Source organism: Euleptes europaea, chromosome 8 (genome assembly GCF_029931775.1).
Source record: "Euleptes europaea isolate rEulEur1 chromosome 8, rEulEur1.hap1, whole genome shotgun sequence".
NCBI classification, from domain to species: Eukaryota; Metazoa; Chordata; class Lepidosauria; order Squamata; family Sphaerodactylidae; genus Euleptes; species Euleptes europaea.
In genome coordinates, this window is record NC_079319.1 from 25,090,838 (window position 1) to 25,114,304 (window position 23,467).

Here is a 23,467-nt window from a genome sequence, read left to right on the forward strand (position 1 = left end):
CTCCTCAGGCTGTGCCCCAAAAACCTCCCGCCGGATGCAAAGAGGAACCTGGCAACCCTAGGAACTGATCTCTGCTGTCTGGAGATCAACTGTAATTCTAGGAGCTCTCCAGGCCCCATCCGAAGGTTACCAACCCTATGTTTAGACAAGGAGTTAATCCCAAAACATCACAACCGATTCCTTACTTACTACCCCAAGTCACAATTTGATTGTATTAGATGCTTCTCTTACCTCTATATACCGTAGCAATGGCTATACTGTTGTTTATTTTACACAGTCATCAAAGCTGAAACAACAGCAAGTCTGGAATCTCTAAAAACTCAAGGTCTCATTTTCTCACTATCAAGTTACTATCATTTTCTCACTATCAAGCCTTGAATTAACCCAATAAATCTAGACATTAGAGTATGAGAAGAAATCAGAAACTGATAAGAACTAAAACACTGCAATGTCAGGATTATTAGTCATTTAACCAAGCTCCTAATAAGCAAGGCAGGGAAGAATCACAAACATAAAAACATACAAGGAATGGACATGCTGGAACCTCTCAATAATGGTAATGGTTATTTTACTAAATTCCTGCCTCTGTTTTCCTCCCATGCCTGCCTCAGAGCACTCTCTCTGTTTGAAAGAGCATTTAGATGTGTTATCCCCCTTGACTGGCTGTTAGAACCTAAAACTTCAGGTTCTTTATAACAGGAGTGAAAGATGGTAAAAGAGAGGTTTCTCTTTCACACCTGGCTTTCACAGGGTCATTTTGGCCTCAAGTAGGTTGTGGGCCTTATTCACACAGTTGCATGTCTGGGGTACATGTGTTTTCCTGAGAACACATGGTAACAACTGAGCCACAAAAAGCCATTTTTGGCTGTGCTAAAAAGACTTCATCTGCATAAAAGTGAAATTTCCTTAAGTTCCCAGCGCTCCAAAATTCTTGAAATACACAACTGTTTTGATTCCTGCTGTAGTTTGAATGGATCCAATAATGGACTGTAGCCTGAGTAATATGCCAAACACCAACTGACACGGCCTCTTATCTCCTCAAAGCCTACCACCGTCAAAAGACCACATCCCTTCCTGAACATTCATGTCAGGCTCTTACAGCTTAGGCTAGTAACTCTGTGTGTATGTGTGTGTGTGTGATTTGAAGATAAACATTTCACCAATTTCAGATTTTACCAGATGCAAAGATTTGCAGAACCATGGATGCTGAAATGCTTTGAACTCCACTCAGGCCAAAAATTCACAAGAGACAAGAGAGTCACTCAAATCCAGAAAAAGTGTCAGATGTATAATGTACTTACTAATAATGTGAAATCTTAACCAAAGCTAATAAGGTATTTAGGAATCAGCCTTCTAAGAAGTAGGGAACAAAGAAGCTCACTGAGATTGTCAAAGGATGCCCACAATGAGTCTACATTTTTTTAAAGCAATACATTAAAAAGTTCTCTTTCAATCCAATGACTCAATCTTCATGCAGATTTACATCCAAAACAAAGTGTTTTGAGGTTTTAACTTCATCCTACCACAGAAAACCAAAAGAATTTAAGACTGCTTTCGTTTATTTTTATTATATATTTTAAAACAGACAATTACAACACCTCTCTAAACTTTAATCAGTGAAAGAAAAATTAAGACTTTAGCTGATATGAATGTTACAGAAACCCAATCCTTTGAAAACTATTTAATTTCATTTAACTGAACTGTTTGGCATAGGTTTTTTCCCCCAAAACATTTTTGCAAAGATTAAATAAAGTATTTTATGGCAACCGCTGCTGCTTAGTGCCTGTGTAACAAGAAACATGAGCTGGCCAAGGTTGTGCAAGTTGGTTTTCTTTCCCAGTAAGAGAATGTGGTATCTGAGACCTTGTCCTAACTCATTTTATCCCCAAGTGTGAGTCAAGTAAGTCAAGTATGAACTAATGCCTAGAGGAAAGTCCCTGACTCCAAAAGTATGGATTATTTCATATTTCACATTTATCTTACAATCTGCTCTCAGAGTTCTTAAAATTCACTAACTTGGCAAGACGAGAATTATCATGAGGAATGAAATAACTTCAAAACTATGAAGTCATCTAGCATTCCATTAACCTGACACTTGCCTGGCCTGTCCAGGCTTGGGCACTGCTCTGACCTTTGGATAATGAGTTCCTCGAGAACCACTCCAGTGCTGAAACAATTTGGAACATGCCATGCCATAAGAGGCACAATAACACAACGTTCAAACTAAATTGTGTGTGTTAAAAAAATAACTTTGCTTACCTAGGAATATCCCGTTATGCATGGCTCTTTTCAAACACATCTACAATGACTTCTTGTTTAAAAGTACCCGGACAAATAACAGCCAAATTTGGATGTAGTCCCTCCCCCCCAAAGCAACAGGGTTCGTGCATAGAAAGCATCCTAAATTTCTGGTATGTAAGGCTACTCAGATGGTTCATTTCCATCGCTAAACTCTAGTGTCATGGGAGAGGCAATAAAATGTCAGTAGAAAAATAATCTTCCAGAGAGCATTACAAGACTTGGGCATTCAACAGCGTTACTCATTTTAGCACAGTTCTTGCCAGAAAGCATTCATGGAATCCATCCTTTCAGAGAGCCAAGCACTGCTGCCCAGCCAGTGGTAGAAACTTCTCAATTGCCAACCTGCTCTTCTTCATCTCTCTCTTTCTCTACTTCATATTATATGCCCCTTCGGCCTGTTTCCTGGCACACCAGACATTCTTTAAGCATCACTAGCAAGTAGGCTTGCTAACTTCCAGGTGGGGGCCTAGAGTTCTCCCAGAATTACCACTGATTTCCAGATTACAGAGATCAGTTCCCCTGGAGAAAACAGCAGCTTTGGGGAGTGGGCTCTGTGGCATTATACCCTGCTGAGGTCCTCCCCCTCCATTTCCCTCCCCAAATCTGGCTTTCCCCAGGTTCTACCCCCAAATCAGGCATCTCTAGCCTGGAGCAGGCAACTCTACTGGCAAGTGTAGTCAATTGATACAGCAAGTCCTAAAGCCCCAAGAACAACCCAGAAAACTGCAAATCTCACATACCTGGTGGCCAACAATAAAGAAAACTCACTCAAATCTTAACTAAACCATCATGTATACACTTTTATTCTCTGAAGAGCCATATGGTCTTTATTGTGGGGTGGTTTTTTTTGGTCAAAATAACCATGTGAGGAAGGCCAGTTACTCCCATCTACAAACTGAGAATGGAGGGTCAAAGTAATTTCCTAAGGCTATAAACCTGAATTAAGAGCAGCAGTAGAATTTGAACTCAGGTTTCCCCACATCTTAGCCCAGAATTCCTTACCCACTGGATCATACTGACTCCCAACCAGATTCTGCAGCTGTACCCCACAAGTAAAAACACTGAGCAATTAAAAACCCAACAGGACAATAAGGGGTAACCTTACGCTCAAAAGTGAAAATTACTTGTGAAGTGCCTGCCTATATGTTCATAAATTTTAAGAACCAAAAGGTGAATCTAGTCCAGGATCTTGTTCCCTACAGGGACTGAGGGAAGCCTACAAATAAGGCATGAAGGCAACAGCCTTCCCCTGAAGTCAGTGATATTCACAGGTACACTGCCTCTAACCTTGGAGCTTCTCATTTACCCATACTGGCTAACAGACCTTCATAGAGCTCTAATGGCCATCACCATATCTTGTAGCAGAGAATTCCAAAAGTTATTCACTTTCTTTCAATTTCCTAAGGAAATCTGGAAAAAATGATGACCCTCCCTAGGATTTTGAAAAACTATGAGCCACTTGCTTCCGTGGATGTTAATGACAGCTGATCTTGGCAGCTATCAGTATTATGGGTCTCTTCGAATGTGATGAAATGCACACATGGAAGACTCCTTTGTGTAGCAAACAAAAGGTAGCCTGTGTGCACACTGTGATGTTTGACAATCACACACTTGTGTTGTACTGCAGATACATGTGCTCATTTCTAGCTTGCCATCAGGTGTACAGTACGGTGAACGGACACACCGTGCAATGCATACGTGTGTAATAATCAGGCACCAATAATCTACATGTAGGTTACCTACTGGAAGTGTTTTCTGCCTATAGATTTCATCATGGCTGAGGCCACCTAAGAGCTAGGAGAAAGTTCCTAATTCTGATCAAAGCGCTTGCAATAACTTGACATCTCGTTATTGAACAAGTTCTGGTAGGTGGGAAACTTCAATTATGACTGATTTTCAGATCACTGCCTCTACAGTCTGGCTTTGCCACAGAAGCTGAAAAGAGAAACATGTATGCTAGCAAAAGCCCCCATACAACTGCCAGAGTAGGTTTAGTCATTTCCTAGAAGGAACTTAAAAACTGATTCTGATATTTCTTCATGAGAAAAGACATGAATAAGGATGATTTTGCACCTTTATAGTGCTTTTCATGTGCATATGCTCATTACTGTTTCTCAGTTGTAGAAAACACTGTGTCAGAATTGGCCCTATAAAGGAACTAATACAAAACCCATTGGTTAATTTTAAGGTGCGATCATTCCACACAAAGCTTTTTATAATGCACATATACCCACACGCTATGAAGCCAGACACAGAGGCAACTGCAATAAATATCATATGTAGACGCATTATGCTAATATTTACATCCAGCATTCGTGTGAATTATGTAGGATTTTTAAAACAACTTAGTCAGGGGATAACATCAACGTTTGTAAGGATGAAAGTAATAGTTCACCTGAACAATAATAAAGATCACAATGTGGTGGGGTTCCCTCCTACCACTTTGACACTGCCACTTCCGAACAACATTATGGTCTAATTTCAACAGGAGCTTGTGCCCACAACGTTAAGAGTCAACTTCCAACAACTGAAGACGAAAAGGGGAAGTTTTCAAAAAACTTGGAAAGTTACTGCTGTACTTTGTTTCAGAAGCTTGAAGTTCTATGAATGTTTTATTTCTTTTTACATTGGAAAGGGCGAGGGTGTTCAGTTCCAAACTTGAATTAAATCTAAACACTTCTGGGTTTCCTCATCCGTTCTGTTTATCTCTAGTGTCTGTTGTAGCTAAAGCGTGTGACTCCAGCTGGAATCTGGAAAGCTAAAGATAGCTGAATGCATGAATAAAAAAGCAGAATCAATGATTAAAACACCACCCAATTTTAACAATCACTTCACTTGTAAGGTTTTTTTCCCCCGCTGACATACCTGCGGGGACTTGTGAGAGCGCCAGCTGTACTGGTGACTGTGGAGGCTAGCCAGCAAAACATTTTCGTCAGTATCCACCTGGCCAAACCGCAGTGTCTCCTGTGTGTCATTACAGATTACAAAATGGCTGAAGACCAATTCTTCTGCCTCGGGGCACTGGTTCTGAAAAGAAAAGAATATGAAAGCCAAACAAGCGTCAGATTAATTGCAAGATGTTTGGCAGCTGTCTGCCCAGTGGCGAATGTTTCTACACCAAAAAAAAAAACCTCTCCCGTCGTAAGCGTTGCCTACAAAGTGTTGTGTATCATAAATGGCGAAGAAATTTATGGATCCCAAACATGTATTTTCATTTATGGTCCTTCAACTGTAAACCACAAACAACCCAAAACTAAAGAAGACAATGAAATTTTAATTTTTAAAGGTTTGTTTGAGACAAAATAACATGTGTTGGAAACAAGGCATCATTCACTGCAGACAAGTGTACTGGAGACCAGCTTGAGGAGATTTTTCTTATGCGAACAATAGTAAAATACAATATAGACTGCATCAGGGCACCTACACCACTAGTTGAGCCAGAGCTGAACTGAAATTTTAAAAATTAGAGTGATGTTTCTGAAAAATAAAGTGCCATTCCTAGAACCTCTTTTGAGCACAAAGTAAACGATGGTATCAACATTTGCATTTGTCCACTGACCTTGGATTATAAACAAACATATCTCTGAAATATGAAAGTAGCAACAGCTTCCTCTAATACTGACAGCCGAATTAACAAGGCCACTGAGGCATACGTTCCCCTCTATAATCCATCTACAATATTCTGAAACACTTCGGCGTTCTGGAACTGCACTCTTATTTCAACATATTTACCTAGCAGGACATGTGGGGGTGAAACTTGGACAGCAGTTATGTAAACCCACACGGGTATTCTTAAAGTACATCATGAACTTCTGACAAGATTACACTATCCAGCTCACTTTCAAAATTCATCTTAAAATTGTGCAAATACATCGTTCCTCACTGTAGTGATCATCCCACCCCCTTTCTACTTGTATTTGGCCTCTTAACTGTTCTGAGGGATCAGGATGGAGCAAAGAGCATTCTGGGCATCTTTCCACCAGTAACAATGTATGAATGATGAGTTTGACAGTTGTATAAATTTCATGAAACCTTGGGGATTCATTCATCCCTGTAATAACGTGTATTTGTAGAATGATTTGGTGCCAGTGGAAGAGTGGGTGGCTCTGTCAAGATACAGTTCTTACAAATTGTTTTAAGATATTTCTGTCCTGTCTCTCAGTTCAAGCCTGCTAACCACCATTTCATGACAATCACTTTTCAACGAAGTGACATAAGGCAATCTATTACATTTTTGTCTTGCCCATTGGAGGAGCTCAGGGCAGAGGTTCTTTCCTCCTGTTGTCGTCTTAAGAATCCTAGAAAGTAAAGTCACTTTTGTGGGAGAATAACTAGCACAAAATCAACCAGTGAGCTTTATGGAATAGGAGGGATTTGAACTGGGTGTCCCTGCACCATACTAGCTCACTTATGAAGCTGTGTTTTTGTCCACCCTTCCATTGGAGTCAGCAGATCTAACAACTCAGTTCTACATTTTCTCCTTCACTCCCACTGTCCAGATCTCTCTTCTTTATTATTCCCGCCCACCAATCCATTGAGTCTTACATCTGCTCGGAATACTTTTCCCCATGTAGGATGTCTTGACAGCTTCAAGATGGCCTTCACTCTGCTTGAAAGCTGGATTTATTTCCCAGTATTGTTTTACTTCCACAGCATCTTCTCTAAGCACCAACAATAAGACAGGTTCTTTCCTTGTTGTTTACAGATATACTTCAAAGTTCTGTCAGCAAAATGCCTGAACATTCATATACACATATAAAAGCAAGGAAGATGGCCAGGTCTCTCTAGCCAGCCAACTCCTCCTTGGCCACTAGTTTTCCACAGAGCACAGTCTGGTAGCTGCTGCTGTCAACACTTCATTTAGGCCAACACAGAATGCCAAATTTTCAGTTCTTAGGTGTGTATATATGTGATCCATTAATTTCTAGTTATGTAAAATATGAACATCTGTAGGATGCCTATGCATCCCAAAGCAGAACTTGGTTTCTATGGTGATGGCATACTCAAAAGTGTACACTCTCCTATTCATTAGACATAACATTTTTTTACTGCATTCCTGTGGTTCTCTTTTTTAACTTTTCCCCTTGGCTTCATTATTTTCTTTTTAAAAGCCCCAATCAAGGATTGGCAGAAAAGGTAGGGAAACATTTGAAGATGCACCTTACAACCTTCTCGCCTAGCCCACTTAATACTTGTGTGTGTGTTAAGTGCCATCAAGTCACTTCTGACTTACGGCAACCGTATGAATTAAAGACCTCCAAAATGTCCTATCGTTAACAGCCTTACTTGGGTCTTGCAAACTGAGGTCCGTGGCTTCATTGATTGAGTCACCGTGGCTCAGTGGTAGTGCATCTGCTTGGCATACAGAAGGTCCCAGGTTCAATCCCCGGCATCTCCAGTGAAAGGGACTAGGCAAGTAGGTTATGTGAAAGACCTCTGCCCCAGACCCTGGAGAGCTGCTGCTGGTCTGAGTAGACAATACTGACTTTGATGGACCAGGGGTCTGATTCATAAGGCAGCTTCATGTGTTCATGTTTTCTCATATTGGGTCTTCCTCTTTTCCTGCTGCCTTCAACTTTTCCAGTGAGTCTTGTCTTCTCATAATGTGACCAAAGTACAATAGCCTCAGTTTGGTCACTTTAGCTTCTAGGGAGAGTTCAAGTTAGAACACACTTTGTAAGCTTTAGAATTGGAGGATTATTTTAATTGGCTTTTACAGATGTTACCATGTATAAATAAATTTAGCATATAGAGGAGAATGTATGTATATTTATAAATACATTTGGTAGAAAATATAAGGGTAGGTATTAAGTATTGGACAATGAAGAAAGTTGACAGGAAGAAAGTCAATTCATTTGAAATGTGGTGTTGGAGGAAAGCTTTTTGGATACCATCGATTACCAAAAAGAGAAATAAGATAATGAATTAACATTTGTCCTTGAAGGGTGGATGAGAGGCACAGGCCTAGTAAATAAGGCCAGAGTCTATGTGTGCAGAAGAAAATGATAGATATAGGTGGGACAGTGCTAGATTTAAAGAGATTTTTCCTTTAGGACTCCCCAAGGTCACAGGCTATATTATATATCTCCTTAAATCCAGCAGATTGGTTTTTGTAAGTAGAAAGATTACTGCAGAGAATCTGTAAATACTGTATACAGTAGTATCTGGAGAAAGCAAGGCAGACATTTCTGCTGCCGCTTCAGAGCACAGAGTTTGTTTCAGCATTCTGTCTAGTGTGGATCTATGACTTTACACTGTCAAACTGCCATACCCACATGGCCATAGATCTATCCACAAACATGGATTTCCTTGTTCTGGATTTATGAAATACTCTTCTTTAGAGGAAGGATTTAAAACCTAGAGGAACTAGGAAGAGGGGAGAGTGTATTTCTCACAGCAGCTGCTTTTGCCACAAGGAGGAGCCGGCATAATCAGGTTCATCTCGCTGCTTGTACAGCAGCGTCTGTTTCCATAATTGCTTGGATGGAAGAGAGGGAGAGACTGGACCCACCTGGACCTCAGTTGATTGTAACACTAATCAGGGTGCTGACAGAGACAGGAGCTTCTGGGCCCTCTGTTGTATCTAGGTGAGAGAGGCCTGTCACTGTACCAGAGGTGAGGACCTCAGGCCTTGGCTGGCAACTCTGGCAAAAAATATAACTATTTGGAGTGATTATGTTTAACTAAATTGTTGTATTATATGTTAGTAGCCATGTGAGGTACTCCTTTGAGTGATAGGACAGGAAAGAAAAAGTGATATTTGTACTTGTCGTTAGTGTGAACTTAGTTGTGAGCAAGCCTAAATTAGAAACAAAATGCCAAAGAAAGTATTTAATGAATTATCTGAGGTACAATACTCTCCTCCGGAACCTTTCACACTTTCTTTGAAGGATATTAGAGAAGCTTTTGTGAATTAATTAAAGAATTGTGAGATAGCTATTACACAAACCTTTGAGAAAAAGTTACAGTTCCTGAATAAAAGGTTAGAAATCAATGAAAGAAAAACTGAAGAGGTATTTGAAATGTTGCGTTAGGTAAAGGATTCAACTCAGTCAACTCAACACTAAATTAGATATGTTAGATTCTAAATGCATAACAAATGAGGCTATCTTTCACAGAAATAGCAATAAAATAATGGAGTTAGAAGAGAGTGGAGGAATTGGACAACAAATTACAGAGCTTCGTTAAAATTGGGGGGGTTAAAGAACGTGAAGAAGATGATTTGGTGGTTTATCTAGAGAATTTATTCTCAGGAATACCAGGGTCAGACTTTGAAGAAGGTATGAAGATTGCAAAAGCATATAAACTCCAAGATAGCACGTAGTAGAAAATTTTGTCGGGGCATTATAGTGTCTTTTGTATCTTTATCAACTAAAGAGTTAATAGCAAACAATTAAAACATGGCCCTTTAGGTGACAAAACCATTCAGATATTTCCAGACATCTCTCCTCTCCCACTTCAGAAAAGACATAATTTGAGATTTTTGACTGACAGAGAAATAATGGAATTGTGTATTGATGGGGTTTCCCATTTTGACACACTTTTAAGATGAAGGGAGAAACTCACATGGTTAGGACAACTGATGAAGCAGCAGATATTGTTAAACAGTTTTTTACATAAGTTAAAAGAGTATAAGAAAATAATATTGTTTATTTTAAAATTTGAAATTAATCAAAATAATTTCAATCAATGCTAATGGCCTGGATGAACCAGCAAAAAGGTGTAGAATGTTTATAAGTTAACAAAAGAAAAGGCAAATATTACTTTGATACAAGAAACCCATATGAAGAAGAGCTTTGATCATCTTTTACAATCCCCTAAATTCGGAGGTGTGTATTCAGCTTCAGGTTCAGAAAAGAGTAAAGGTGTTGCTATATAAAGCTTGGAGGATGAAAGTAGTGATACTTTAGTTGATTCAGCAGGAAGATATCTATATATTAAAGGAACTCTTAGGACACACAGGATAACTTTGGTAAATATTTATGCACCAAATAATAATCAGAATCTGTTCAATAATGATCTAATTGAAGTTGTAATTTCTTGTGTGGAGGGCTTAGTTATTATGGAAGGAGACTTTAATTTGACTTTGGATGATAGGTTCCCTGGTAGGAAGATCCAAAATAACAGGTACACAATTCTCTAACCAAATTAATGATACAGTTCAATTTAATAGATTTTTGGTGATCAGTGAATCCCAAATAAAGAGATTATATCCCCCTCCCCTCAGTTCACAATGCAGACTTTTTTTTAGTATCTAATGATTTTGTAAGATATGTTAGAGATTCAACAATTGAACTGATGCAGATCATTCTTCCATAACAGTAAGTTTTCAACTGGAGAAAATGAAGGATAGATTTTGGCAGATAATGAATAGTTGAATAACCAGCGTATAAGAGAAAGAATGCAGAAAGAGTTGAATGATTTTTAAAAAACAACAACGATCCTTATGTTTCACCAATAACTATTTGGGAAGCAGAGAAAGCTTCTTTAGAGTAATGGTTATAAGTACTACTGCATATAGAGAAAAAGAGATACAAACTTAGAGAGTTAAATTAAGGAGTCTAGAAGACAAACATAAGAAAGCTCATAACCTTCAAACTCTTAAAAATATTAAATAAACTAAAAAACCTGTGGAGAAATTTGAACTTGAGAGTAAACAAAATATTGTTATTTCTTCATCAAGGTTTGTTTGAATTCTGTAATAAAGCAGGTAAATTTTTGGCCTATAGATTAAGAAAGAAAAGGACGGACAATGTAATTACAGCAATAAGGAATAAAGAGGGTAAAATGGTAGTTAGAACAGAAGAGATAATAAAGGAATTTGAAGAGTACTATGTAATTGGTTCTTGTAGGTTATCCGGGCTGTGTAACCGTGGTCTTGGAATTTTCTTTCCTGACGTTTCGCCAGCAACTGTGGCAGGCATCTTCAGAGTAGTAACACTGAAGGACAGTACTATGTAAGTTTGTTTTCTTCAAAAAAAACCAGATACAAGTAAGATAAATATTTTTTTTCAAAACTGAAAATACCTAAAATATCTGAAGAAGATAAAAGTATTTTGAATCAACATACCAGTATACATTTTAATGAAATTAAAGAGGTTGTAAAGTTTTTTCCAAAGAATAAAACTCCTGGGTTTGACAGCATTACTCCAGAATACAAATGTTTTACAGAAGTGGTTGCAAATCCCACATTAGTGGCTATAAATGCAATATATGCTAAACAATTGTTGCCAACATCATGGGCAGAATAAAAAATGATAGTGATTTTAAAACAAGGGGAAGACCCAAAAAGCAGTGAGCTCCTATCGACCGATTAGTTTATTAAATTACGATGATAAAATTATCACCTTTATCTTCGCAAATAGATTAAAAGGAATAATATCAAAATATATAAATGAAGATCAGACAGGATTTATTCCTGGTCGACTAGCTACAATGAATATAAGAAAAATGATCAATCTAATGTGTCATGTTAAGAAAGAAAATTTGAAGGCAGAATTTTAGTTTCTTGATGCAGAGAAGGTGTTCGATTTTGTAGAACATAAATATAATTTTAAATGTATTGAAACTATTGGTTGTGGAGATCAGTTCAAAGACTGGGCAAAAATTGTATATTTGACTTCATCAGCATGTTTGTCAATTAATAACAGATTGTCAAGACCCCTTCAAATGAACAGAGGAGTAAAGCAGGGATACCCTTTATCAGCCTTATTGTTTAATTTATATATTGAAGTATTAGCTATAGCAATAAGGATGCTGATACAGTTGCTAGGATAAAGGTGGGCACAGTGAACCATAAATTAATGTTATGTGCTGACAATACTGTGATGTTAACTGATGTTTTGAGATATAATGGTAATTTTTTAAATCCTTTGCTCATTTTCAGGAGTATCAGGTTATAAACTAAATGCAGAAAAAGCAGTGATAATACCATTTAATGAGGCCTTGGCTGAATTGGATTCTTCAATTGGCTGAAAAAGATAAAGCTTACAGAAAAACATGTTACTTATTTGGGTGTGAAGTTACATCAGGACACCTTTACAATGATTGAGGCTAATTTCAAACCTATAATATCTGATATTAAATGTGTTTTATTACATGCATTTTATCTATGTTGTAAGCCACCTTGAGCTTTGCAAGGAAGAAAGGTGGCTACTAATTGTTTTAAATAAATTTTTAAAAAATTATACCCTGCTGAGGTCCCTCCCCCTTTCCCTAAAAAGGTAAAGGTCCCCTGTGCAAGCACCGGGTCATTCCTGACCCATGGGTTGACGTCACATCCCGACGTTTCCTAGGCAGACTTAGTTTATGGGGTGGTTTGCTAGTGCCTTCCCCAGTCATCTTCCCTTTACCCCCAGCAAGTTGGGTACTCATTTTACCAACCTCAGAAAGATGGAAGGCTGAGTCAACCTTGAGCCAGCTACCTGAAACCAACTTCGATTGGGATCGAACTCAGGTCGTGAGCAGAGCTTGGACTGCAGTACTGCAGCTTACCACTCTGTGCCACAGGGTTCCTCCCACTTCCCTAAATTCTGCTTTATCCAAATCTCCAGGAATTTTCAAGCCTGGAGTTGGCAACTCTAATAGCACCACAAGATGTTAAAAACTTTAATGGGATGTGTTAATTAATGATTTCACTGATTGAATACTGAAGTGAAGAATACAGACTCTATTTCTATAGCAAATAATGAAAACCAAATAATAAAATAATATTTGCAGGGTTATGAGCTTTGGCCTATGATTACAAGGCATACATAGGATGCAAATCTCCCATTCATTGTATTCTTTGTAATTAACTGTTTAGATCTGAGAGGCTTTGGCCACTGGACTGCCATAGGGAAGGGCAACCATAGAAGGGTGGCTTGGTGTGGCCAAAGGGAAACTGGAGCAGAGAAGGGAGGAGCTGAGCATGGCATCTGCAACCTCCTCCTGATTCCCAGGAGCATGGCATCTGCAACCTCCTCCTGATTCCCAGGAGCATGGCATCTGCAACCTCCTCCTGATTCTCCAGGTCCCTCAGACCACAGATGTGGAGAAGAGGGGGTCTGCCTCCTCCTGTCAGTGTGCTCCCTGTTGCCTCATCTGTCTTTCTCTCTGTATAAACTCTAAGACAGGAGCAGCCCCAACCACCTCCTCCTTAGGCTGAGAGGGATTAAAAAGACCCTCACAGCCTTTACATGCTCTACCCCCTACTGCTTGGGCCAATCAGCCCTTAGAGGCTTCCTCCACCTCCCACCAGCTGGGACCCCACCCCATCATCCCCTCCCAACCCCATCCCCTCTCCACACCTTGGCTGGGTTGGGCCCTCATTGTGCTTTGCCTAAGTTAACGCTGACCAGCTGGGCTCCAGAGACGTGACCAACACAGCCACGCCTTCCAGTCACACCTCCACTGGACTGCTGTCAGGCCATATCTCTGCCACTCCAGGTTACTTGCTCTGAAATGTTTGTTTATGCTGGGGAAAGCACTTTGGTTTGCCATTTGGAAACAGTTCCTAAAGATCAACTTTAAGCAACCAATCATTTTTGCTTTCATGTTTTGCAACTGTCATTCAGGAAAAAAACAACAGTGCATTCATATAGTCCTTTTGAAAGAACCAAGGGATTCTAATGGTTTTTTTCTGTCATTCCTTTTTCTGTGTCCCCAATTGCAAGCTTGTTAAGTCTGCTTACTCTTTATATCAGAGCAGACAAGATTTTAACCCCAGTTACATTTACACAAAATATACTAAGCCCTCCATTAGAGATGGGTTCACTTGGCAAATAGGAGGAACAAGAGAATATAAAAAGGGGTGAGAGAACAAGGGAGAAAGGAAGGATTTGTGGTCAAGATGTGAAGGTGGAGGGAGCAGCAGCTCTCACCCTGTTGGTGTCTGTGCATCCTTCTTGTGCATCCTTCACACAACACACTCACGGGTGAGACTGTTACTAGGGCTCAAGACACAGTTTTCAACACTCTGGTCATTAGGCAAAAACCTTGCTTGAATATAGTTCCATTTCCTATATGCTATTTCTGTTATCAAGTGGGAGAAGAATAACAGCAGCTTGAACAACCAAGGGACAGAGAGAGAAGCCTTAAGAGTGGTCCCTCCTCCCTCCTTCCCCAGTAGCCTTCTAGAACATCAAATTGCAAGGCAGGGCTTTCAGTTAATTACCGATCTGCAGGTCTTTGGGAAACCATTTACTTCGGCAAGCTGCTTGTATCCCTACAGGGAACCCACAAAGCTCTGAATGTCACTTTCAGACCACAGAAAGGTATATGGCTGCCCGGCTTCCACAGAAAGTTATGTGGCTGCCTGGCTTCCAGGTTGTTCTAAAGGCAAATCTTGTCTTGCCAGTGCCATCTAGCCATTCAGGACACAACATTTTAGATGTGGTCTCAGGATCAGGCTGATAAAAAATAATGTTTGAAGCAGCCTTCCAGCTGGACCAGGAAGAACCAAACCATTTTGGACACAGAAATACATGTTCTAAGAATCCTGCTTTATTCTGGCTTATATTTTTCCCCCGTGCTTCCATGCTACACCTTCCTGGAAGATAATTGATAATTTGATGACTGACATCTTGTGATTCATTTCAGTTTCCTTAAATACACTGGGATCAACGTGCTAATAACAAAAAAGTTAAACCACAACATGGACCCAGGCAGGAACAAATGTATGGATTCCCTTATCTTTAAAAGGTGATACCTCCCTGTGGCATTTTAGAAACCATTTATCAATACATCCCTGTGGTGGGATGATTTACAGTTTGTAATATATCATCCAAAGAGAACAGGCTCTGGAGGTCTTTCACTCAACTCATCTATTTTCCACAGCTTTTAGTTTTTCTAATAATTTGGGAGGGGGAGTCCTTTCTAATGGTAAAATACAGTGAAAATGTCTATATAACTAGAAATGCAGCCTTCTTACATATTTTCATTTTGTTTATTTGATCATACAGAATTAAAAATCTCCAATATATTACACTGGATTTAATAAAACTTACCACAGCTCAAAGAACTCAGCTCTGGTGACCAGACAGTTTTTATTAGGCCAACATTTTGTTGGCAAAGAGATGCAAGCTTTCAACCATTCTACAACTGCTTTCCATGGTAAATGTCTACAGTTTGGCCTTTAAATATGCCATTATCATTACTCGGGCAAAATCTTGCCGAAGTTCAGCACTTTGATGCTCACATATTTCAATGCATCATACACTTAAGTCTTTCCCATTGATGTTAGTGGGACATAAAGCTTAGCTTTGGCTGGATTATGTCCTTTGCATTTAAGAGAGTGTTTTCTGTTATAATGTATTAGACTTTGAACTGGTTACCTACATAAGGGAAATAAGTGGCTTTAAAAAAAAAATCCAACTTCTTGAGTTTTGAACATGTGACCTAGAATTATAAAGCAAATGGCCTTATGGTATGTTTAAAGTCTAATCTACTTTCGAAATTGCCATCATTACTTAAGGGGAAAAAATTAGCCTACATATTGGGAGAAACAAATACTGACAGAGGCTTCTGTTAATCTTGAACTCCTGACCTAAAGGTGCAAGGCCAAATTGCTTTATGCTTCCTATGTCAGCTCCTATCTGCACTGTGCACAAAATTACTTGTCCCAGATACTCAGTTAAAAAGAATTCAAGTAACTGCAGTATGCGTGCTTTTGTCAGGCAGAGTGCTGTGCTGATAGTCAACCCGACACACCAAACGACATTTACCAGTGGAAAACTCATTTTCTGTATGTGGCAGAGAGGAAGCCACATAAGGAACACGTTAACAATTAATGATAATGAGCAGTTCTGAGCCCACTTCTATGCCTGGTGTTTCCTAATTTAAAAGTAGGGCGAGTTTTTTAATCTAGTGCACTGTAGGCTAGAGACCCACCCACCACAACAGAAGATGGTGGCAAGAACTCCTGACCTGAGAGGAAATGAGAAAATTACAGCAACAATTACAGAAGCATATCCTCCTGTGGGTCATTTGAACGTTGCCATCTACATGTATAAATCAGGCTAAACTATTCATAGAATGTACCTGTCAGGACCATGTGAAGCAATGTGGCTCTATTTAAACAAATATACAACTCTGTTGTTTGCAAAGAGGAGCGATCCTCAAAGGCACCCTGTAGTCCAAGTTAGCCATTCACGTTCTGAAGTGGGCAAGAACATTTAAATATTTATACAGTGTATTTTATTTATGTGCGTATGCTGTCTAAGAGACTTTTTAACTGCACAAAGCAACTGACCTTTCTGAAGGCCATTTTGCAGTAGTTGCTACCCCACCAGCCCATGCGGAACGGGCCTCATCCAAAGCTCTCTTTGCTGTTTGCTTGTTTTCAGCTAAGCACATTGCTCAAAATATGACAAAAAGCAGAAATTGGAGCTACAAAGACTCTTTTTTTCACAGTGATATTTGAACCAGCTGTAAAGATTTAAATCACACTAGCTCTTGTTTTATGAACGTCCTTTTACAATAAGAAAGCCATGGAATGCCTTGAAAAAAGAAACTCTGATATGAAACAGATGTTTTATCTTTTCTAACTTTAGTATTGTAGTTTTGTGATGGGTAATTAATGCACAGACTTCGTTTAGGCATTTGAACTGATAAGGAGAATGGTGTTTTTTTTTTTTTTTTTTTTGCAGGACAGGATAGCTTGAGATGGTGCAAGACTGTCTGAGTAGTTATTGCAGAAAAGAGAACGTGCACATGTTCAGATTCCTTTGAACTATCAATTTTCCCTGTACTGAATGTAATGCAAAATGTAGCAAACACCTTCAGTGAGTTAAAAAGGGGAAAAATAGGAATACCAAACAAATCTAAGTTGCCGATCACATATTACTAATCTTTTATAATATATTGAATTTAAGGCAGCAATCTTGAAGGGGGGGCGGGCTGAAGTGGCTTAGCAGCTGGCATGACTCTGCGCTGGCTTAAGTGCCTATTTATCCCGGGATCAGGGCACTTACGTCAGCACAGGGGAGCATTCATGCTGGCGTCAGTAAGCCACACCACTGAGCGGGACTCTGCTGCCGGGGCCACTACGCCGGTAGCAAAATCCTGGAAGTTGGAGCCTGCGCTGCCATGGGAGGCATTCCCAAGGCATTCCAAGGGGCGGAGCTGATGTTAGTCAGCTTCCTCACCCCTTTTGCGCCAGGAATGCCCCCTTGAACTGCGGTGTTGCCATTCCACCTTTTTTGGTGGCATAGCCTCGCTGTTTGCTATGGGGAATTTCCCCATTTTAATTTTTTTAACTGCTTTTATTTTATTTTCAGTGGCTGGGAATTGCAACAATTCATCAGGTCAGATTCTGATCTTACTTATACAGGTTTAAATTAATCAAAAATGGCTTATAAAACTCCGATTCCCTTCATAATTCCCTACTAGAAATTGCATGATAGCAAGGCAATTTCTAGTAGGCTTTCCTGCCAAAAGTTATCATTTATTATTAGAGAAAATAAATAATACAATGATTTAGACTAGACTTCCTGAAGCTATTGCCAAGCCTCCTTCAGAAGTTCAGATCTATACAGGATGCCTGCTGTCTGCTACCTTGGGAGAGAAAAAGCCACCACCATAAACCCTGCCCGTTCTGCCGTCAGTTACTCTATGTATCTATTTGCATCTGACCATTCTTTATTTTCAGCCATCCTTCTGGTACTGCTGGGGGGGGGCAGCCACTTTGCCATGTCTCCCCTATACCTGTCCCCCTGAGTGAGTGTTCGGTACCTCCTCACTTTTAAAAACTTTTATTTAAAAAAACCAGGCTTGATTTTTTTCATTCATGCCCTACTATTTACCCTACCTGTTGCCAAGCTTGGATTGCTTTGTGGAGAGAGTGAACTGCATGTTGCCCAAAGCTGACGAATATGGGATCCACCATCACATTGCAGTCCAGTAACTTTTCCACTGAATTTCCAGAAACAGCAATCTGCCCAAACATCCCAAAGGGCTTCATGATCGCCTGCATCGTAACATTTCGATATTCCAAAAGTTTGCAGTCAATCGTGGTGGAGAACTGGATCTCTCTGAAGACTAAGCTGTCGTTCCACTGCCGCAGATAGATATGTGGCTCTTTGAATGAGATTATCAAGTGTTCCAGCTCATTTGGGACATTTTTATCAGAGATAAATGGATGAAGGAACTTTGGTGTCACTGAAACAAAGAATAAAATTCAGTGGTATATCTCAAGATGTATTTTCAATACTGAACAAGTGTTTATTTAATTAAATCAGGAGATCAATGAATGTGTGTGTTTATACAATTTCCTAAATTTTATGTGTATATACACAGAGAGAAAGAGAGAATGCTGAGATTAGTTACTGTTATGGAACTATTACTAGTTGCTATTATGGAAAAGCAAACACTATAACCCTATTAAAGACAGTAAAATTTTCTTTGCTATAGATTAAGTGCTGTCAACAACTGCAGTCATTCTTGTCTGTTCCAAGAAGCTTATCTCCAAGCACTGGAACTGTGCCATAGAAATATTTATTATTTATTTCCTCCCAAATCATGAGGCAAAATATATGCATCAGCACTTGACTCCACACCTTACTAGGCTGATTCCAACTGTTTTTCAAAGCCATTCTTTCCTTCTTCTTTTTTTTTTTTGGTATACATTTAAGCATCTCGTGTGTGTTATGCGAAAGTGAGCATAATAAGGTACCAGAGCCACTAAATATTACTGACAGACCACTACTACCACGGTCGTGACAATGACAATTACAGTTGCACATAAATTACTAACACCATCAAACACCAAAGCAAATATAGTTCATCACGAATTAGCTGAGTAACTCTTACTGTATATCAGAGCCACCCAAAGGTGCTAGAAAGTAAAAAACCAGAAGCTACTTTACGGCTAAGGAAGAAACAACCACCGTCTGTTGATGGCCACTCTCCAGAAAATTCTCTTGTAACAGGGCTAGGGGTGGTCACCATTAAATAAATATATGGGGAAACTTAGCAGCAAAACTGCTTAAAATGTATGCAATTTTCAAGTGCAAAAAAAGGCATAAGGAGTCAGGACTATTCAAGCACCCTTATCAATAAGAGGAATCATTTTGTATACAAAAATGTATTTTAAGTAACTGGTACCCAGATTATTTTCAATTTACAGAAAATCATATCCCTAGAAAGACTGGGTATTAACTGACATACTCAGCCTGTGGGATCCACAGCTTTAGATACTTAATTGATATTTATGCAATGGCACAGACTACTGAACAAAAAAGTATGTTTTTTTTCTTCTTGTTGGAATAACAACTAAGGTCACTGTGCTTACAGTTTCCTTTAGAATCTCTCTCTGAAGAAAATGCAAAAACCTTCGGAAGCAAGGAAGCATATTAGAAAATTCAAAGAGCCAAATTTGTTCAGATAGCCTAGAATGCAGGGAAGGGGCACTTGTGGCCACCAGTCAGAAGATGCAACACCTTCTGCAGTTACTGAGCCTTCCCAGAAACAAACAGCAGGACTGAGCTCACGATCTTTCCTGTGCATTCTTGCTACCGATAAGTAGGTGTAAGTTATCTGAGCATATGGTTCCATGAACCAAGAAACTGCAAATGTAAAGCAGGTGGCGTGATGAAGAGCAAATGTTAAAAACTACATTTACGGTCGTCCTCTTGAGAAGTGTAAGATACATACCTGTGCCTAGCTGATCGAGATGGTGGCAAAGGTGAAGTTCCAAATGAGCAAACTGGACGGAAACCCCAAGGGCAGGCACAAACCAAGGGGTAAAGCACGAGTCCACTCGGGTACAGGCTGCTAGTGCAGTTGGAGTTACGAGCTGATCGCACACACTTTGAGAGCCTGATTCGCTTTCAGAGCTGCAGGGGGGAAATGCAGTGGCTGTGTTACTTCTGTGTATGCAGGGGTTTTTCATAGGATTTGACCATTTGCTATTATATGACCCGTTGCTAAGGGCATAAGCAAAGAGCAGAACATGATTACTTTAACAAAAAACAAATGGTGCGTGTTATTACAACTTGTTGAGCCCTTTATCTTTTAGGAGAGCGAATTGAGTTGTTTTTGAAAACACTAGCATGTTTCAACTGGAATGAACTCACAGAGAAAAATAAACTATGCATATTAAAAACTTTATATAAGTGGCAGGGTAAGAAATGTCTCATCATTTGAAAAAGACAGTACGAATTTTTTTAAAACAGTGTAATGATAAAAGCCCATAATTTAAATGAAAGAAAATATACACTTTCCCCCAGAAATACTCCCCCTTTTCATATTTGCACCTGTATTGTACTGTACTGCATAGTAATTAATTTAGAACAATCTCTTGCCCAGCTTTGGTAAAACAGAAATTTTAAGAAATCTGAAGCTGCAACTTTTTCATTATCATGCTTTCTTTCAGTAAAAATTATACTGCCATTAAATGCTTAAAAGAATTATGCGGTAATCACGTTCAAAGATCTCTAAATGTTCTATTGACTAATGCCATGCTGCGTGTATATGTATACTTCTAATTTAAGACAATTCTTTCTGCTCTTTTTGTTTTGGAATTTATAACTGTGATTGAAGAAAAAAAGGTTTTCCTCCACCCACATCAATACAACATTATATTTTTAGGCTGTCAAGGGCGAGCACATTGCCACTGAGTATGGCCGTGGAGCACCCCCCACAACAGCCACGCAGTACCACTCAAAGGCAATCATGAAATTATGGCAATGAGAGGGTAGGGTCTTTGACAGCTATGGTACGTGGACATCTCAGCAGTCTTTTATCCCCAGATGCTGTACAAGCAGGTACAAACTTAAACTTTCCTTACAACAGGGACAGAGGTTGGTGCAGAGTCAGGTGTGCCAAGCACAGGATACTTTGTTTGTCTTTGGCCATAAAAGCCACAGGGAAATCAGCAACTGCAGACAACCAGCAGTAAATGCTTACCACTGTGTTTTACAAGTTGGGGGGAGGCTAGAATGGAGGAGATGGTCCTTTCACCGGAATGACCAAGGCAGGTTCTCCCGCCCCTTTGCACTGAGCAAAGGCATCAGTTTCAAGTAAAACCAGAAATCAAAACCTCCTCTAGTTTAAATAGACAAGTGGAAAGCAGCAAGGAAACGTTTCATGAAAACGAGGATAAGGAAAGAGAACAGCATAATGTGATGTGAAGACCAACAGGAAAAATACAGCACCTCTTGGATTTCATAATGGATCGTTTACTGAAGAGGCGACATGCGAAGACACAGAAAGCATACCTATAGTTAATCTTTTGAGTGTCTAGGTCTGAGAATCTGCTTGGCCACACAGCTAAGCTAATGAACAGAAACCCTGTGCAATTTCTTAATGTGGGTGAGCAGCCTTCAAGTTATATTATTCTTTGACCCACAGAAAGAGATACTGAAACTTTTCATTTTAGGTAACACTGAATATTTTTCATATCATCGGATTCCACATAAAAGAAGCTTAACTCATCAGGACTGCCACTGACAAGACTTTTTACGGAAAATGCTTTTAATATTAGATACAGTTAAAAGCCCCAAATGAACATATAACAAAAAAATGTGACTGCAGTTCTAAATGCCTTGATGAAAAAAATTCTACTGAATTCCATAAGCTTTATCCTTAATTCCCAGAGAGTTCACATTTCTGTGATACTAAGCTGACCACTGAGGTAATTTTGTGATGGTCCCACATTCAAAGGAATTAACCTTGTCTAAAACACTTAACTTCTGAATGATGAAAATGCATTCCTTCACAATTAACATCAAGAAATAATTTCAACCCGATATGATTAATGAAAACCAGATGTTCAATTTTTTTGTATTGATTTGTTATCCATTTTCTATTTCCAGCCTCCCCCTGAATTATATAACTTCTGAGGCATATAAGTGGCTATTAACACACACAAACACACACAACTAAGTTATGCACAAAGTCCATCCTCCTAATTCATCAGCTGTTTTTGAGAAGTATGTGGTTCTACATGTATTTTTAAAAGCATTGCATCCCCATCGTGCCTGTGATCTCTTTCTTTTTCATGTATCTAGAGAGAGAGCTGCATGGACACAAGCTAAAGCTCCAATGCCTTCAAAAATTAACCAACAATATTCATATCAGTGACATTTAGGTAACTATACAACACCTTCTAGTGGTTACTGTAGTTTTGGAAGAAAAGGATACAGGACTTCTTGCCTATGTCTGTGTTCACACCACACAGCCACTACGCTGGACAGGAGTTGGTCAGGAATGAATTAAGAATAGTGTATTTCTCTGCAACTGACTGAACTACACGTTCAAGTGGCAAACTGGAACACTTTGTTCTCGTAGAACATTGCCCAGCAAAATAATATGGACTGGATAAGGTATAGATTCCTTCCCAAAATGCTTTGGTGATCTAAACTCTGTAAATTAACACCTGAATGATCTGTTCCTCTGAAACAACAGTAGTGTTGGTTACCTTTGGTCATCTCCTGAATTCTGGTTGCTGTTCAGGACAATCCTCCAAAGATCCGAAGCTACAAGCTCTTTCTGGTCAGTCATTAAGTCGATACTAGGCAGCGGCAGTTCACAGGCTTTGCTTTCTGATAGGCTGAATTCTCTGAATGCTACAAATGACTTCTGGAGCTCATCCCAGTATTCCAAGCTGCAAGGAATCTGTAACATTAGTAAGCAAAATCTTAGTTGCCTGTCATTTCTAAACCAATATAAAATCATGCGCATAATGCACTTTAAAACTGCTACAGTTCTGGACTTTTTAATGGCAAATACTTGAGATTTATTTATTTGCTGCCATCTTTTAAGTCTTAATATTTAACTTTTTAAATTTAAGTCTTAATATTTAAATATTTAAGTCTTAATATTTAACCTTTAAATTTAACCTTTTAAAGGTTAAATATTCATCAAGATGAAATTAATAGGATTTTCTATTCCTCTGAGTGGGGTCAAGATATATCTTCAGTTATTACTACAAATATCAACAAGCACCCAAAGTATTATATAAAATGTAATGAATATGTATATTAATTAATCAAAAACTCCATGGGATGTGGCTACACCACTGCATCAAAAGCCATTTTCTAAAGACTTTAACTAAGCAACTAAATGTAATGAATATGTATATTAATTAATCAAAAACTCCATGGGATGTGGCTACACCACTGCATCAAAAGCCATTTTCTAAAGACTTTAACTAAGCAACTGAAGCTTTCTATACAGCAACTGCACA

General features: G+C 39.1%; 1 protein-coding gene across 2 annotated transcripts in view; it reads right to left on the bottom strand.

Annotated features, from left to right (window-relative positions):
• Positions 1–23,467, bottom strand: part of VPS13B (vacuolar protein sorting 13 homolog B) — a 410,777-nt gene that overhangs the window by 55,583 nt on the left and 331,727 nt on the right. For both annotated transcript variants that reach the window (XM_056853998.1, XM_056853999.1), the window contains exons 40-43: positions 22,700–22,896; positions 19,933–20,114; positions 18,089–18,438; positions 5,167–5,328 (exon numbers count right to left, since the gene is read on the bottom strand). In XM_056853998.1, the coding sequence (XP_056709976.1) occupies positions 5,167–5,328; positions 18,089–18,438; positions 19,933–20,114; positions 22,700–22,896 (891 nt within the window). The remainder of the gene's footprint in view (positions 1–5,166; positions 5,329–18,088; positions 18,439–19,932; positions 20,115–22,699; positions 22,897–23,467) is intronic.